Genomic DNA, 16,220 nt, shown 5'->3' on the forward strand with positions numbered 1-16,220 from the left:
GATTTCAGTATGAAACTGAAGTTTGAAAAACCATTTTGTAGGATTTTCAAGGGTTGTTGTATAGTTATGCTTAAGGAGTTAGCTTGTGACATAAGTGCAGAATTAATGCCATTTCCTAAACTGAAGTAAATTCTAATTTATGTGAAGATGAGTTTGTCCTGCTTCTCAAGGGAATTTGTTACATTTGTTCTAGGTGACCCCCCCCCCAAAGCTATGGATATACTCTTCAGAATAAGAGGAGGCTTTGATCTGGCTTTTCAGCTAGCTCCTCCTAAAGGTATGTCTTCCCAAAATGTCTTTTATTATCAGATTTATTGAGGATGAGATAAGAGAAATAAACTAAACTCAAATTTAAATACTATATTCTAACTCACTAGCCCACAAGGCACCTCTGTAAATTAAAAGATTTAACTTTTCTTACCAACCTTTAAGGCCATTTGGAAAAAAATTGTCTTTTACACACACACACACACACACACACACACACACACACACACACGGGGGGGGGTGTATGATATCCCTAATGTAAATAGATTAACCTATAGCTGCACATTATAGAGTTGTAATTGTGTGGTGTGTTACCCCATGTCCTGGTAGCCACCTCTTTTAAATACTATAGTGTATTGGAATGTTAGAAGAAATTTGGAGGAGAAGAAACTCAGCAGGATTTTTATAAGGTAAAACCCAGGATGTCTACTAGCTTCTGGCTGAGGCTGATGCCAAACACTGAGATAGAGAGTACCCAGGGAGGAATGTGGGAAATTACAGCCAAGATGCTTCTGGGACATTGTATTTGGGTCAGGGAGAGTGGTCAGAACTGGAGGTGGAGAATGTGAGATTGGAAGGACAATGACTAAGTCCCTGATGATAAGTGAAATCATTCCTTACTATGCCATCAGTGATGTTAGAGCCACAGACATTCAGAAGGAAAAGGATGGAAAGTGAAGGGGGCACGAAGAGTGACTGCAAATAGGGGCAGGGTTTCTCCTTCAGGGTATGAAAATTTTATAATGATCACTTTTTAGAAGGCTATATTGATTGTAAATTGTTACAGACACATCAAAAGCCACTGGATGAAATCTATGGTCTCAGAAATCTAAAGATGGAGAGGCCAGAATTGTGCTAGTGGCTGGAAAGTAGGGAGGGCATCTGAGTCATGTCCACTGTATTCTGCTTTTGCCTTGTGTTTAAAGCATTCATGTCAAAAGTTTGAGATGCTTCTGCTTTGTTTGCCTTTCGTTTAGAAATGTTTATCAAGAACGCACTGAGACAGGTGTTGAACGACCTGACTACCAAGCTGTCTTCAGATGCTCTTGTGTTCAGAGTCTCCAACAGCTCCTTGTATCTGTGGCCCAACAGTGACATAAACACGGGCGACCTGACTGACAGCTCCACCTGTAAGAACATAGTGCACCTCACCCAGTGAGTGTTTAGACAGTTTCTGGAAGTATCTTCAAAGCATCGTTTCGCACTTGTAAATGTCTTTGTACATTAAAATTTTAGATTGGAGCAGGAAGAGGATACAAAGCGAAAATTCACAAAAAAGAAAGATAAAAAGTCATCAGACATGGTAAGCAACTCTGCCTTTTCTGCACATAAAAAAAAAAAAAATTAAATCCTTGAATTTGGAGCTAAGTGAGGTATAGGTCATAACTTGATCTTGCCCTCCTGGAATACAGAGCCCTAGAAATGTTATGTGTCCATTTTACATATCTAAACATGTTTTCTTGTTGTAATGTGTAATTTTGAAGGTTTTTATTTTATTTTGATCCTGAAAAAACAAAACTGATTTCAGTAGGTTTACAAATTACTTAAAAGTAAAAAACTCATTCATAAACTTGATAAGTAGACCAGCCTGGCTTCAAATTCACAGAAATCTACCTGATGCATGGTATTATTTGAAGGTTCTCTGTTTTTACTTTAGGTCTGTGCAAAAGTGGGGAGGGTAGCATAATAACCCAGGGCGCCCTACACATGGCCCTAACACTGACAAACACATGGTCAGTCCGATTCCTTCCCTACTTGCCATGCACTCTGCATTCATACAGATTATTCTGGAGCAGAAAGGGATTTCCTGAAGTTCCTCTCTATAATGTAGCTTTATATACCATTATTTAAAACGCTATTTACCCTTTATATTTGGTGTTTAATGTTTCAGAAGTTGACTTTTAACTGTTTGTCTGTATAGCAACAAGTAGTAAATATAGATCTCATGCTGGAAATATCAACCTCTCTGGGTGCTGTGACCCCCATCATTGAAAGGGAAGATGAAGAACACCACTACATTAATATGAACTTGCCAATTGATGCAGTTGTAGCTGTTGCTCCTGAAGAAACATGGGGAAAGTAGGTATTTTTAGTACTACTACCACATTTAAATGAGGACCCTGCTATAAAGTAATCAGAACTGAGTTCTTTTAAAAATATGACACAAGTCATATGGGCTGTTTTTACTCTGATATACTCCTTATTTTCAACCTAAGAGTCACCGAATGATTAAATAATTTATTTGGAAGAAGAGGGATAGCACACTGAAACCTAGAAGGCTTCCCATTATCCAGCCAGAGCAAATACAGTTACTTGGCTTTGCATAATTTAGACTTTGTTTGACAAACCCTGTCCAGTGAAAGTTTTTTACTCTATTCTTGGCATGTTAGCTATACATCTTCATTGTAGCCACCATATCTTTTGTTAATTTACTTGAATATTTTCTTCTACAGAGTTCGAAAACGTCTAGTGGATGCAGTTCAGTATCAACTAGTTGATGTGGAAAAATGCATCTTGAGATATATGAAAGGAACATCTATTGTTGTTCCTGAACCACTGCACTTCTTACTGCCAGGGGAAAAAAACCTTGTAACAGTTTTATATCCATCAGGAATTCCAGACACTCAGCTGCAGACCTACAGAAAGGTAAAAGCAGATCCGTTATCATGGGGGAAAGTCTCATGTTCATGTTTTGCTTAAATATAATTTGTAGTAAATATAAATTATTTTATGGTATAATTTAAAAGGATAGAAATGGGCTACTGTATAGAAATTTCATGAAATTTCTTATGATATATTTAGTAATGAAAACATGCTAGTTTAGTATAGCATGTAACACTTTAATTTCAGTGCTCAGTGTGGATCATATAATTATGAAATTTTATCACTTTCCATAGTGAAAAATAGAAATTGAAAGATGCTTACATGCCTAGAGTAGCTGATGTATGTTAAGAAATGCCTTTCCCCATTGTTACCTCCAGATCTGTGAGAGAGACAACAGTACAGTGCAGAAGGGATGGTAGGATCCATGCTAATTCTGACTGATACATGGTCATACTGCAACCAGCATTTAAAGAAATGAGGTCAACAAGAGGACTGACTTTTGGACCTATGGCCTTGTCTGACATGCATCAAACATTGATCCTAAGAAGTAGTATAATGCTAGCCCTCCATACAGTTTCAAAAGTTGATTTTCAGACAAGATACAAGCTAACCTCTGGAAACCACTAGAGTACACTGGAGATTGGCTAGACTTTTAGAATAAGTAATGTATGTTTTTATGAGGTTGAGAAAATAGTGCATTATAAGCATTGGTTAATGTTTCTATTTTTGCCATCTTGGGTGCCAGCTAACTTCTACTCTATATTTAATAACTGCACTTATATAACTAAAGTATTATAAACCTGGTTTTCCAAAGTACTTTGACATATCATTGTGAATTCTAATTTCTGATTTATAAAATATCCCAATTCTAGCAAGTTATTTTCACGTTTTTGTCTTCCCTTCTAGTCTCTACTAGAGGGGTGTAAATTGGTTTCAGTCTTCCACCAATTGACCTTAATGAATTAAGTCATGTTTTTGCAAACTTACAGCTAACATGTTTTGCTTTATAATTACTGAATTTCATTGTTTTACTTAAAATTCTTTTCTTTGTTGATTCTGGTTTTATTTAGGAGTTACACGACCTCTTCAATCTGCCACATGACAGACCTTATTTCAAAAGGTCTAATGCGTATCACTTTCCAGATGAGCCATATAAAGATGGCTGTATTAGGAACCCCCATGCTTATCTGAGTCCGCCTAACATAGAGGGTAGCATGGTGAGTCTAACTAGTTCTTATGAGAGTTGGCCAATCGGGGCATTCATTGTTTCGGATTGGTTCCCAAGGGAAGTTTTTAACAATTGGTTCTTACTGTGTAACTTGTCACTTGTCTCTTTTAAGCCTCTGTTTAAGACCTCATTTAAGGAACAGGAGTGGTGCATGCCTTTAATCCCAGCACTCAGGAGGCAGAGGCAGGTGGATCTCAGAGTTCAAGGCCAGCCTGGTCTACAGAGTGAGTTCCAGGACAGCCAGGACTACACAAAGAAACCCTGATTTGAAAAAAAAAAAATAATAATACTAATAATAATAATCAAAAAACCTCCTTTAAGATAGCTGTAATTAGTGGGTGGAGAGGTGGCTTAGTATTTAAGAGTGTTTGCAGTTCTCCATAGGACATAGTTCAGTTTCCAACATCCACATCAAGTGACTCAGCTGCTGTCAGTGCAGCCTTAAGAGAACGCATGCTATCTTCTAGCATGTCCATGCACACACACACACACACACACACACACACACACACACACACACACACACAAGTCTTCTTTTAAAAAAAATAGTAGTAATTAGCATAGAGGGGCATTACATATGCCTTTAATTTCAGCAAATTCCAGGCTACCCAGAGAAGATTTTTAGATCTAATGATCTAAAAGGGTTATAAATATAGAGTATTTACCACATTTCTCCTACTAAAATAACAGTCTCTGATTTCTCTAAAGGTTTGTTCCTTTTTTCTCACTCTACACCTGACAAATTATGCTAATTAAAGGGAAAGTCCCCCCACGCCCCAGAAAGGACAAGGCTAAGATGCTGTACTCTATACTGTACAGCATGTATCTGGTTGCATACCCTTGATATAGAAGCTTAGCTAACTACATTGGTGGAGTGTGAGGGCAGGGGTTAAATTAAGGATACATGAAGGCCTCTAAAAGGAATCTCCTTGTCTCCCAAGAGGGGGAACACAGAAACCCCCAGGCCTCTTAGAAACAGTAGTACAGTCGCTGGAGCTGACTCTGGCTCTCCAATGGCCTAGAGGACTCCTTGCTGGCATTCTGCTGTTTCCCCTGTACAGCTCCTGATTCTGCTGTACATGGCTCCTGATTGCCCTTCCTCTCCTTGGCAGCCTTCTGCCTTCTGTATCTGCATTGTGTCGGTTGTGTAGAACTTTTCCTGGGACCTCTGAGCAGTTCAGCATGTGTTCTTCTCAACTTTGCCCTCTGCTCTTACTGCTGGGCTTACCATGCATGTCTCAATGCCGCTTACAAAGAAAGAAAATGACTGGCCATCTTTGGTGACCTTCTTTCATTACCTTCTGACTGTCCGGGAGTTTGGGTGAGGAAATATAAGAATCAAATTATAAATGCTGTGGGAACTGGGAGAGAGGACTGAGGAGTTCAGTTTTGGTCTTAGCCATAATATCTCTATCTGCACAGACAAACCAGCTTCCTCTGGAAATAGCATTAGCCGGGCACCAACCATTATATACATTCCATGAGTCTGGAGTCAACATTTTAGAGATGTTAAATGATTTCAGTTACTTGAGAAGATAGGAAGAAACCCAGAGAAATCTATTGTCACCATCTTGCACTGCCACCGAATCACAGAGTAAGAAATTTGACAGTGGAACCCCATGTGGCCCTCTCTACAAGCTCCTGACTTGAATATTTCTCTCTCAAACTATTTTTAGAACTCCTGTGCATATATATGTGAAACAGTTGTAAATACTTGCTAATTTTTTTTTTCATTTTTATCTCTTTATTCCCCTGAACCATTTCAGAGAAAGTTATAAACATCATGCTATTTGCCCCTAAACACTTCATCTGATCTCCCAGTAATAATGGATGTGTTCATTATATAAATCCAGTTTACTATGCTCATTATCATGTCTTATTCCCTGCTGAATTCAGTTTGATAATATTTTGTTAAGATTTTTTTTTTCATTGTGGGGCAGTGATAGCACACGTCTATAATACTAGCGCTTAGGAGTCAGAGGCAGGCGGATTTCTTTGACTTCCAAGACAGTCAGGGCTGTCAGACAGACACAGAGAAACCATGTCTCAAAAAAAAAAAAAAAAAATTGCATATATACACAGGCGCATAGGAACATATATTGTGTGTGTGTGTGTATTCTGTATTTGTAAGTGATAATTCTCTTTTCTTCGCTTTTCTCTTAATTAAAAAAATTAAATGAGTTGGGGAATGCTCCATCCTTTAAAATTCTGGAGTATATATACCATTGGAATGATACTTTCTTGATCATTTTATATAACAAGCCTGAAAAACAACCTGGACTTTAGCATTTTCCTTGAGAGTTCTTCTTTTTTAAGAGGTTTTATTTGGTGTGTGCGTGCGTGAGTGAGTGAGCAGGTGTGTGAAGGTGGCTGTGGAAGCCAGAGGTACTATATCCCTCTTGAATTGATTAGCAGGAGGTTGTGTGCTGCCTGGTGTAGATGCTGGGAACTGACCTCAGGCCCTATCCAAGAGCAGTATGCACTCTTAACTGCTGAGCCATCTCTCCAGCCCTTTGCAAATATTCTTAATAACATTCAGTTTTTGTTTTTTTTTTTTTTTTTTTTTTTTTTTTTTTTTTTTTTTTTTTTTTTTTTTTTTTTTTTGATGATCATGGGACATTTTCACTTTTGTGAGCCATATTTACCTAGGTTTTAATTCCTCATATAGTTATATTTCTTTTTAATTCTTCAATTCACTTTATTATTTTTTTCTTTAAACATTTGCCTTTGATGACCCCTCTTTATAACTTTTGTTTTCTATCTCACTAATTTTGGGATTTTACTTTGTTTCTTTGCTATAATGTATGTCTTCTAATTTCTTAAATTGGAACTTAGCCTATTGATAATCTTTCCTGTTTCCTAATGTAGAGTTTTAAATTGCTGATAAAGCACTACTTTTGTTGTATTCTATAATTTTAATCTGAAAGATATAAGTAATTTTTATATTTCTATATGATGATACTTCAGTCTTTCTTTTAGGAGATTATCTTATGTCTTCCATATGTTTATAACTTTTGCCTACTGTTAAAAAGAGCTTCTAAAGCAGAGGGCTCATTTGCTTGAAGACAGACTGACAGACGATACATACTGGGTAGCTGCAGACTGGAAATGTGTCTGTCACAGTCTAGAAGCTGGAAATCCAAAATCAGCATCACTTCGTTGAACTAAAAGTATCTCCAGGGCCATCCTCCTCCACAGGCACTTGAGGAATGTCCATCTTCATTTTCTCAGCTTCAGATAGGTGCTAATAGTTCTTGGCTGCGGTCACACCACTCAGAGCTGATTCCTAATTTTCCCCTATGGGAAAAATGCATATGCATGCATTTAGTGCCGATCTGGATAGACCAGAATAACCCTCCACCTCTCCATCTCAAGTCCTCACCATATACATAAAGTGGGATTGCAGTTGTTTTGGAGATTAAGGCAGAGATACCTTTGGGAGCAGCCATTTTTCTCCCTACCAAATGGTCTGATTATAAATTTTTGAGTTTATACTTGGTCAATCTATTGCCTAATCATCTTGTGAGTGCCCTCTCTTTCCCCACAATGCCGAGTTTTAATATTTACTATGCTTTGTCCAAAAAAATGTTAATTTTTAGCATTATGCTGCAAGGAAGAATCTTGTGGTACCAGCCCCTCTTGTAGTGACTAGTAACACACGCACTCGAGCGGTAATCAACGACAGGGTTACAAACCTGCAGAAGCATTGCTTCTTCACCTCCTTGCACAGAACCTGCTTTTGTTTGTTTCTGAAGCCCTTCATTTCTTCCTCCCTCCATCATCATTTACTCAGCAGCAGCACGTTTATCAGCTGTGTGCCCTGCCTCCTGTGGAATTAGGGCCTAGAAATGAATAAGGTACAACACAGGCTTATGAACCCACGTGCCAATGTGGATAGGCAGACATTGACAATATAATCACATACATATGAAATGGCTAGGATTACTTGGAAAACTTAAATACATACATACATGTATACACACATGAAGTCAGGAGAGAGGTGGTAGCCTCAACACAGGGCAGGTGGTAAGAAAGTGGGCATGCCATTTTTAAGTAGGCTGGTCATGGAAGGCTTCTGGCATTTGAACAGAGACCTAAGTGGAAAAGGGTTCATGCTGCAAAATTAACTGGGAAAAAGTTATTTCCAGCCAAGAAAATAGTAAGACTTCAGATTGCATAACCATTGGCATATTCAAACCTAAACTAAATTAAGAAAGGGGAAAGTATAGGAGCTAGCATTGTTAAGCCAGCATGTGTATCTTTCTAGCAGGGTTCTAACTAGGGCTATTGGAAAGGACTCTAGACTGTAAGAAGAAGCCAAAAGGATATAATATTAAGCCATTTCCCTGAAGGCATTTTTGTAAGGGCCTGAAGCGGTAGTTCTCAACCTCTCTAATGCTGCCACCCTTTAATGCAGTTCCTCATGTTGTAGTGACCCCAAATATAAAATTACTTTCATTTGTACTTTCTAACTAATTTTGCTGTTGTTAGGAATTGTAATGTAAATACCTGTGTTTTTTGATGGTCCTAGGTGACCTCTGTGAAAGAGGTTGCGACCCACAGATTGAGAACCACTGTCTAAAGTAAAAGTCTAGCTATAAAATAGTAAATATAACTCTGATGTTTCTACAGAATATGTCCTCTATCTTTAGTATTTTACTTCATTTTTTTCTTTAAAGATGTATGTGGTCCAGGGCATCTATGCTTATCATCACTACATGCAGGATCGGGTAGATGACAACGGCTGGGGCTGTGCTTATCGATCCCTGCAGACGATCTGCTCATGGTTTAGACATCAGGGATACACAGAGAGGACCATCCCAACACACAGGGAAATTCAGCAGGTACAGAACTTGCCATTTACCTAAACCAATTTGTGTTCCGTTAGCTTTTAATATGCTATTGATTATTATTACCACCATGGCATAGATTTATATATATTTTGAAAAAAAATGTATTATCTTACTGTTAATCCATCAAAATACCCTAAAAATAATGTCAATAGCTGTCTTGCATATGGATTTTTATTTTTTTTTATTTTTGTGTTTTTAATACATAAAGGCTCTTGTTGATGCTGGTGACAAACCAGCATCATTTGTGGGGTCACGGCAGTGGATTGGATCTATTGAAGTACAGCTGGTACTAAACCAACTGGTTGGTGTAACTTCAAGAATACTGTTCGTTAGGTAAGGATGCTTTATGAACCAGACACATTATTCCTAAAGGGACAGTTTATTGTTTTCAATATAAGAAAATGATTTCCTTTCCAGTCACTCTTCTTCATTATCTCATTGCTTTATAAATCTCATTTTTTAAAACAAGACGTGGCATACACATGTATTCTCTAGACCTAATTTTAGTCTGTACATGGAAAACTTAGAAATATCTTTGGGTAAAGTTCTAAATACAAAATGTAGTTTTCTAATGTTTAAATATTTAAAAAGTCTTATAAGGACAAAACCAAATGTTGATCACTGACCATTATGGGTTTTTGTTGTTGTTCTTTTTTCTTGCTAGCATGTTAATAAACCAACAAATATACAAATAATATATTCAAGTTACATTTTATACAATTCTAATAAGAGAAAATATAAATTAGCACATATCAGTTTTTGACCATAACTTAATTTTTTTATTAAAGATCTAAGAAGTTTTTAATTTCATCACCATGAATATTATACTCTGATTTCTCACATACAGTATAAAATATTTACTAAATATATAAGATATAACATTATTGCAGTCAGCACTAAAATCCCCCAAGGGACAAGAGCTCCTTGGCTCAGACAGGGAATAGTCCCGAGTTTCAGATTCCCCAGGCAATGACAGATATGTCCTAGAGGCTGAGATAGACAGATGCCTGAGAAACCACACTTGTGTATCCTTGAATAGGGACATCAGTGCTGTCAGTTAAAGTAAGTACACTGCCCAATGTACTGAGCTAGGCAGTTTTGGGGGCCATATCTATCACCCCAGAAGAGGATTTTAGCTATGCCTAGTATAATAACCAGCTATTTTAGGTAAATCAGGTTACTGGGGATCCCATCCCACCCAGCTTGTAGGCACAATATAAAAAACTGGGAAAGGCTTTGTTAAATATTTAAAGACTTTTCCCATGGGCTTACATTTTAAACTGTCTTGTATTGATAACTACAGTAACAGTGTTTATTGTCCAAGTACTTAAAGTATATTTGATCTCACTGTTGGAATTGTGAAAATCAGTAAGAAATCATGTCAGATAAAGTAGTAAAGAACTATTTTTAAAAAGTAAGTTTGGGGCTGATGGGTGAAAGGCAGTTGCCACCAAGCCTGACTACCTGAGTTTAATTATTGGACATCCAGATGTGTGCCATGGTACAAGTGTACACATGCACACTCACAAAATAAACATTTTAAGGAACTAAAGAATGTTTTGATACATTAAAACATTTGCATATTACCTGCTCAGCCAAGAGTTTACTGGGTTCCACAGCACCTGTTACACCCACAAATGGAATGGTTCTATTGATGATTCAGCTTACAATTTTTTTCACTTTATAATGATAAGAAATTTCCTTTGGACTTCTCATTTGATCTTTCAAATATGTAGTACAAGACTCTGATGATGGTGGGCAATAGCAACAAGTTAGCTTTCAGTTTACCTTTCACGAAGGGAAACAAGTGAGGTGTGTTGCTAAGCTCTGATGTCTGATAGTTAGAGATACTAAAATAAATTTTTACTCACAGTATTTTCAATTTGGAATGCTGCGGAGTACATGTACTGTTCCTTCTGTCTTTCTCGTCTCAAAAGTGAAGGGACTTAGTATGTCCAAACACTCCACAGTATGGTACACTTGAAAACACTTGGACATTTTCACAGAAGACTCTCCTCTATCTTCTACACAGGATGGGTGTTACTGATCCTAATTTTAAGATACAAAGAACATATAGACTGTAAAAAATAACAAGGTGACAAAGCCTTTATGCAGTTCTAGAAGCAGAAAGCTGTAGTCTTGTTTCTTCCCTAGTTACTGTCCTGAAGATGTTAGAGTCTAAGTTTACATTGCTTTAAGTTGTATCTGAATCAGGTCTCTACCACTTAATTTTTTTTTCAAGATCCACAAATGAAAAGATTGAAAGTATTGCTCCCCCCCCCACAAACTCATTACTTGATTGAATGCTGCAAATAGTTTTCTGTTTAGCCAAGGTTCAGAAATGGCCTCTCAAGGACGGGAACTGGCCAACCATTTCCAGAATGTGGGCACGCCAGTAATGATTGGTAAGGTGTTTTGGACATGTCGGGTTCTTTAGGCAGAGTGGAGGATAAGTAAAATGTATGTGTATAATGTTTTAATGTTACATAAAAACTAGTCATTGTAAACATCTTAAAATCGGGTCTGGAGAGAGGGCATAGTGGTGAAAAGCACTGGGGGCTTTTCCAGAAGACCTGGGTTCAATCCCCGTGATTGTTCACAGCCATCGGTAGTTCCAGTTCGTCATCCAATGCCTCTTCAGGGCATCATTTGGCCCACAGACATGGATGCAGGCAAAACACCCATACACATAAAATAAAAATGTAAACATTTTAGAGTAAACTTACACACTGAATTTTAATTTCCAAAGGGAAGAGGAGTTACAAAAAAGATTTAGCAACTAAGAATAAATGCTAAAAAGAAAATGATAACTGTTTGACCATTTAAAAAGAGCCATGAGGAATATTTTTAAAAGTGATAGCCACTTGACTAAGCATCATAAGTCATGACTCTGTCACTAACTTAGCTGGTTTGTGACACAGCAGCCTGCTTACCTTTGGTGAGTTTTCTATGTAATTTGATTGACTGAGCTAAAGATACATGATTCTCTGAAAAATTAGCAGAAGATGAAAGACACTAGTATGTAAGAAATGGAGGTAGGTAGCTGTCAGTACCAGAGAGCCTAGATGGGCCAGAGATGCTTAGCAGATGCAAGAGCATCACTAGGAGAGGTATCTCAGTGATCAGTGTTGTTCTTTTGCTGCAGCTATTGCCTATGAAACACAAACATGAGACTCAGCGCCCACATGGAGTTTATTGAGAGAGAGGAGAGAAAGGGGGGTAGCTGGTGGCCAACTGAAAGCAGGGGAGGGGGGTGGAGTGCTTGCTTTAAAAGGGGGGCTTGTGCATGCTAACTAAGTCCCCTGCACAGCCAGGTAAAGCTTGAGCAGCCAGGTAAAGCCTGATGCAGCTGTGACAGGACTATGAGCATCCCGCCCATCGTTGGGGGCGGGGTCAGCAGACTGCTGGTTCCCAACAATCAGTACTGCACTGGGAGGAGTTTGGCCCCTTGGCAGCCCTTCTCAGTTGATTTTAGGGAATTTTATGGATATAGCAATGGAAAATAAGTTTTATATAATTATAGATATGATCATAGTGATTCTTATCTATTTCCATATGTAACATGGTAGTTTTTAAATATGTAATCTTATCCTTTCAAGTATATTTGCCATCATGATCTTTTACAATATTAGACACTGTTCTAATGCTGTCATAAGTCAATTAATAGGCAAAACAATAGTTATTTTTATTTTTACTGAATAAACAGTTGAAATTAATTTATGCCATTATATATTTCTTTTTCCCCCCTAGGGGGAGGAGTATTGGCTCACACAATACTAGGAGTCGCATGGAATGAAACTACAGGCCAGATAAAATTTCTAATTCTAGACCCACATTATACAGGGGCTGAAGATCTGCAAGTTATCTTGGAAAAGGTAAATATCCATATCACATAAATATAAGACACAAGGCAACAAGCCAGAGATGAAAGATTTGCTGCCTGGCATTAACAAAGATAATAAGACAAAAGCAGTTGTCCTCACAGCAGTGTTTCTAAGTCTGTTGTGTAATTATATTCCATGTAGGAAAGACAACAGGAATCACAAAAGACAAAACGTTTTTAAAAGCTTTGCTATTTACTAAACATAATAGAATCAAATATTTCCTTTGTGGATTTTGTAGCACATACAATTGTATTACCTCATCACTGTCTTAAAAATAGGATAGCAGAATAAACTTAAATTCAGCATTGAAGAGAAGACTTGAGCAATTAAGAGCTCTAGCCTTTCTTGCAAAGGACCCAAGTTCAGTTCCCAGCATACATTTTATATGGCCCACAACCATATGTAACTCCAGCTCCAGGGGATCAACACCACGAGTACAGATATACATATACCCTTAATAATTTTAGAATCAGTGAATCAATATATAAAAAATAAAATGCCAGTCATTATGAAGATGTGACTACTTCTCATGTCTGTACATATAACATAATCATTCTATAAAGGTTGGAAGTTAAGACAAATTTAGAAGTATTTGTTGGCACAGACTACATGGGACATAAATCTGAATTGATTTATGGCAGCTAATTCTCATATGAAAGGCTGGTAAGATGATTAAGCAAATTAAAAACACTTTCTACCAAACCTGAGGACCTTTGTTTGATCCCTAGATTCTACATGGTAGACAAGAACTAACTCCTGCCAAATTGTCCTCTGATCACCACAAACACAAAGTAAATGAAAGTAATTTTTTAAAAAGATAATAGCAGGAGGCAGTTCAGGGGGATCTCTGTGAGTTTGAGGCCAGCCTGGTCTACAGAGCTAGTTCTAGGACAGGCTCCAAAACAATACAGAGAAACCATGCCCCCCCCCCAAAAAAAACCCCATAATAGCAACATTTTCTCTTTCAGTAACAAAGTATTGATTCGTGAGTATCTAATCAATGTCAGCCATAGTCTTAAGCATCTCTGAAGGGCTCTAGGGCTCTGTCTTCTAGAAAGGGACAGGGGACCATCCAAAAGGATTCTCAGACAAGAAGCCTGAAGGTTTAGGTTTAGGAGGCTGTAAAAGGACTCCTTAGATGAAGGGAAGGGAAAGCATAGCCTGTTCCCCAAACTGCATGAGCTACATGTGCTTTAGCGCAGTGAGGAGGGTCAAGGCAGACAGGCAGAAAAGCTGAGCTAGGATTTAGATTTTATCTTAAAAGCAGGTGGGAACCTTAGTCATTTTCATCATGGGTGTGATATAGGTAATAAATGTGCATGCTTCTTTCTGGCTATTAATGGGCTTTCTCCTATGGAATTATCCTGAGGTAGTGAAATAAAGGGAGCTGCCATCCCTTATTACTTTCCCTGAGAACGTTGTCAGTTACGTTTTTTTTTTTTGTAGAATGATTTAACAGCAGAAAGCCCTTTAACCCTCTGAAGCATACAGGAAACTGAAGCCCAGGCACAGCCAAGCCACAGGTGGATTCCACTGTCCTTGACTCCCATAGATCATGGAGCTGTAAAGGAGGCGCTCTGCCTCCGCTCTTTTCACCATCCTCGTTTGGTTTGGTTTCTGTTGCTGTGATAAAATGAGATCCACGGGAGAGGAAAGGGTTTATTTGGCTTGCACATTCTAATCACTAGCTGCCACTGAGGGCTCAGGCATAGCGGGAGGGAGGCGGGACCTAAAGCACAGACCTCATTTCTGAGGACTCCCCTTGCTATCTTACACAGCCCAGAACCACTCACTTATAGGGTGGCACCACCCACAGGGAACAAGGCCCGCCTCCTCCAGTGAGCAATAAAAATGCCTCCACTCATGCCCTCAGGCCAACTCACTGAGGCAGTTCCTCAGAATTTCTTAGTTCACCTCCTCTCTTCCCAGGTATGTCAAGTTGACAACCAAGATTAGCCATGACTTCTCCTGTGAGTTTCCATTTGACCTCCCAGGCTGGTCATCCGGAAGTACAGCCTCCAGAACCATGTCGTTTAGGCATATGCTCTGCCTGTTGTTAATCTGTCTCTTAAAAAAAAAAAAAAAAAAAAAAAAAAAAACTGGCTTCTAGGTCTGACTGTGTAAGAGAAAATGAGTGAACCTAGAAGAAATTTGATAAAACTTCTATAATTAAACCACTAAAAATTATTCTTTGCTGGAGGAAGGGGTTAAACTGAAAGGCACATATGCATACTCTTATAGACTAAGTAAAACAGTTTGCCAATAGAGCTATTACAGCTACTGATGGCCTATATCTTAGAACCAATGAAGCATAATGTCTGGACTAACAATTGCTAAAAGGAAGTGACTTGTTTTTTGATGACTTCTAAAGTTAAGTATTTTAGATTTGTTTTGTTCTGTTTAAAAATCTATGTAGAAAGGATGTCTTAGTTTACTTTCTGTTGCTGTGATAACCACCATAATCAAAAGCAACTTAGTGAGGAAAGGGTTTATTTCATCTTACAAGCCAGAAGTCAGGGCAAGAGCTGAAGGCGGTGGAAGCCATTCACTGGCTTGCTCAGCTTGATTTTTTTTTTTTTTTTTTTTTTGGTATGATTCAGGACCACCTGCCCAGGGCCCTCCCACATCAATCATCAATAAGGCAATTCCCCCCTGATAGAGGCATTTTTCCAATTGGGTTCATCTTCCCAGTGGATGGCAGCTTGCATCAAGTTGACAAAAGTTACTTTTCTTCACTTAGAAAATACTTGAATTGGATTGGTGTCTGAGTCTTATGTTGGGGTCCTGCTGAGAGGAGTAGTTTCCATCATGAAATCCTGAGTTATAAAAGGTTTTCCTTCCTTCTGAATCTAGGGTTGGTGTGGATGGAAGAGCCCAGACTTCTGGAACAAGGATGCATACTACAACTTATGCCTTCCTCAGCGACCAAATGCTGTCTAAATGCTTTTTGAATTATCTTGGAGTCAAGAGTACAGATCTAAAAGAGCTGTTCTAATGTAAATAAAAGCAAGCATAATTTTAAAATTAAATCTTGGTTGTGATCTAATTTTTTCAAAAGTAGTAAAGAATTCACAGAAATTTTTATCCCTCGAATATTCTTTTAATAAGTTAAATAACAAAACATGCACAGCTAAAAAATATAGTCATGTAAATACATGTACTGATGAATGTTCTCTTCATTTAGAAGAAAGTTTTCCTCCTCAGGAGTTTAGGTATATGGCAAGCCACAGACAGCCAAGGCTCGTAGATCTGTCGGAAGCGAAGCCCTTCCTCAAGTCTCTTCTTGCCTACAAGGCATCATCTGTTTGAAGGGAAAAAAACATGTTGACATTAAAAACATTTTTAAGGGGACTGGAAAAATGGCTCAGGGGTAAGAGTAATCTT

At 38.1% G+C, this 16,220-nt stretch overlaps 1 protein-coding gene across 1 annotated transcript; it reads left to right on the forward strand.

Annotated features, from left to right (window-relative positions):
- The first annotated feature begins 207 nt into the window (after positions 1 to 207).
- Ufsp2 (UFM1 specific peptidase 2) lies at positions 208 to 15,865 on the forward strand. Its single transcript, XM_051182358.1, has 11 exons — positions 208 to 277; positions 1,245 to 1,422; positions 1,504 to 1,570; positions 2,189 to 2,346; positions 2,721 to 2,913; positions 3,942 to 4,088; positions 8,779 to 8,943; positions 9,161 to 9,285; positions 11,281 to 11,357; positions 12,703 to 12,827; positions 15,690 to 15,865. The coding sequence occupies exons 1-11, from the start codon at positions 214 to 216 to the stop codon at positions 15,774 to 15,776; spliced, it is 1,386 nt and encodes a 461-aa protein (XP_051038315.1). The 5' UTR covers positions 208 to 213; the 3' UTR covers positions 15,777 to 15,865.
- Positions 15,866 to 16,220: the final 355 nt, after the last annotated feature.

Source organism: Phodopus roborovskii, unplaced genomic scaffold (genome assembly GCF_943737965.1).
Source record: "Phodopus roborovskii unplaced genomic scaffold, PHOROB, whole genome shotgun sequence".
Taxonomy (NCBI): Eukaryota; Metazoa; Chordata; class Mammalia; order Rodentia; family Cricetidae; genus Phodopus; species Phodopus roborovskii.

Coding starts and splice junctions, on each gene's coding strand:
- Ufsp2 (XM_051182358.1), top strand. CDS start 214: ATGGATATACTCTTCAGAATAAGAGGAGGCTTTGATCTGGCTTTTCAG. Junction 1,423..1,503: donor AACATAGTGCACCTCACCCA/GTGAGTGTTTAG, acceptor TTAAAATTTTAG/ATTGGAGCAGGAAGAGGATA. Junction 9,286..11,280: donor TCAAGAATACTGTTCGTTAG/GTAAGGATGCTT, acceptor TTTTCTGTTTAG/CCAAGGTTCAGAAATGGCCT.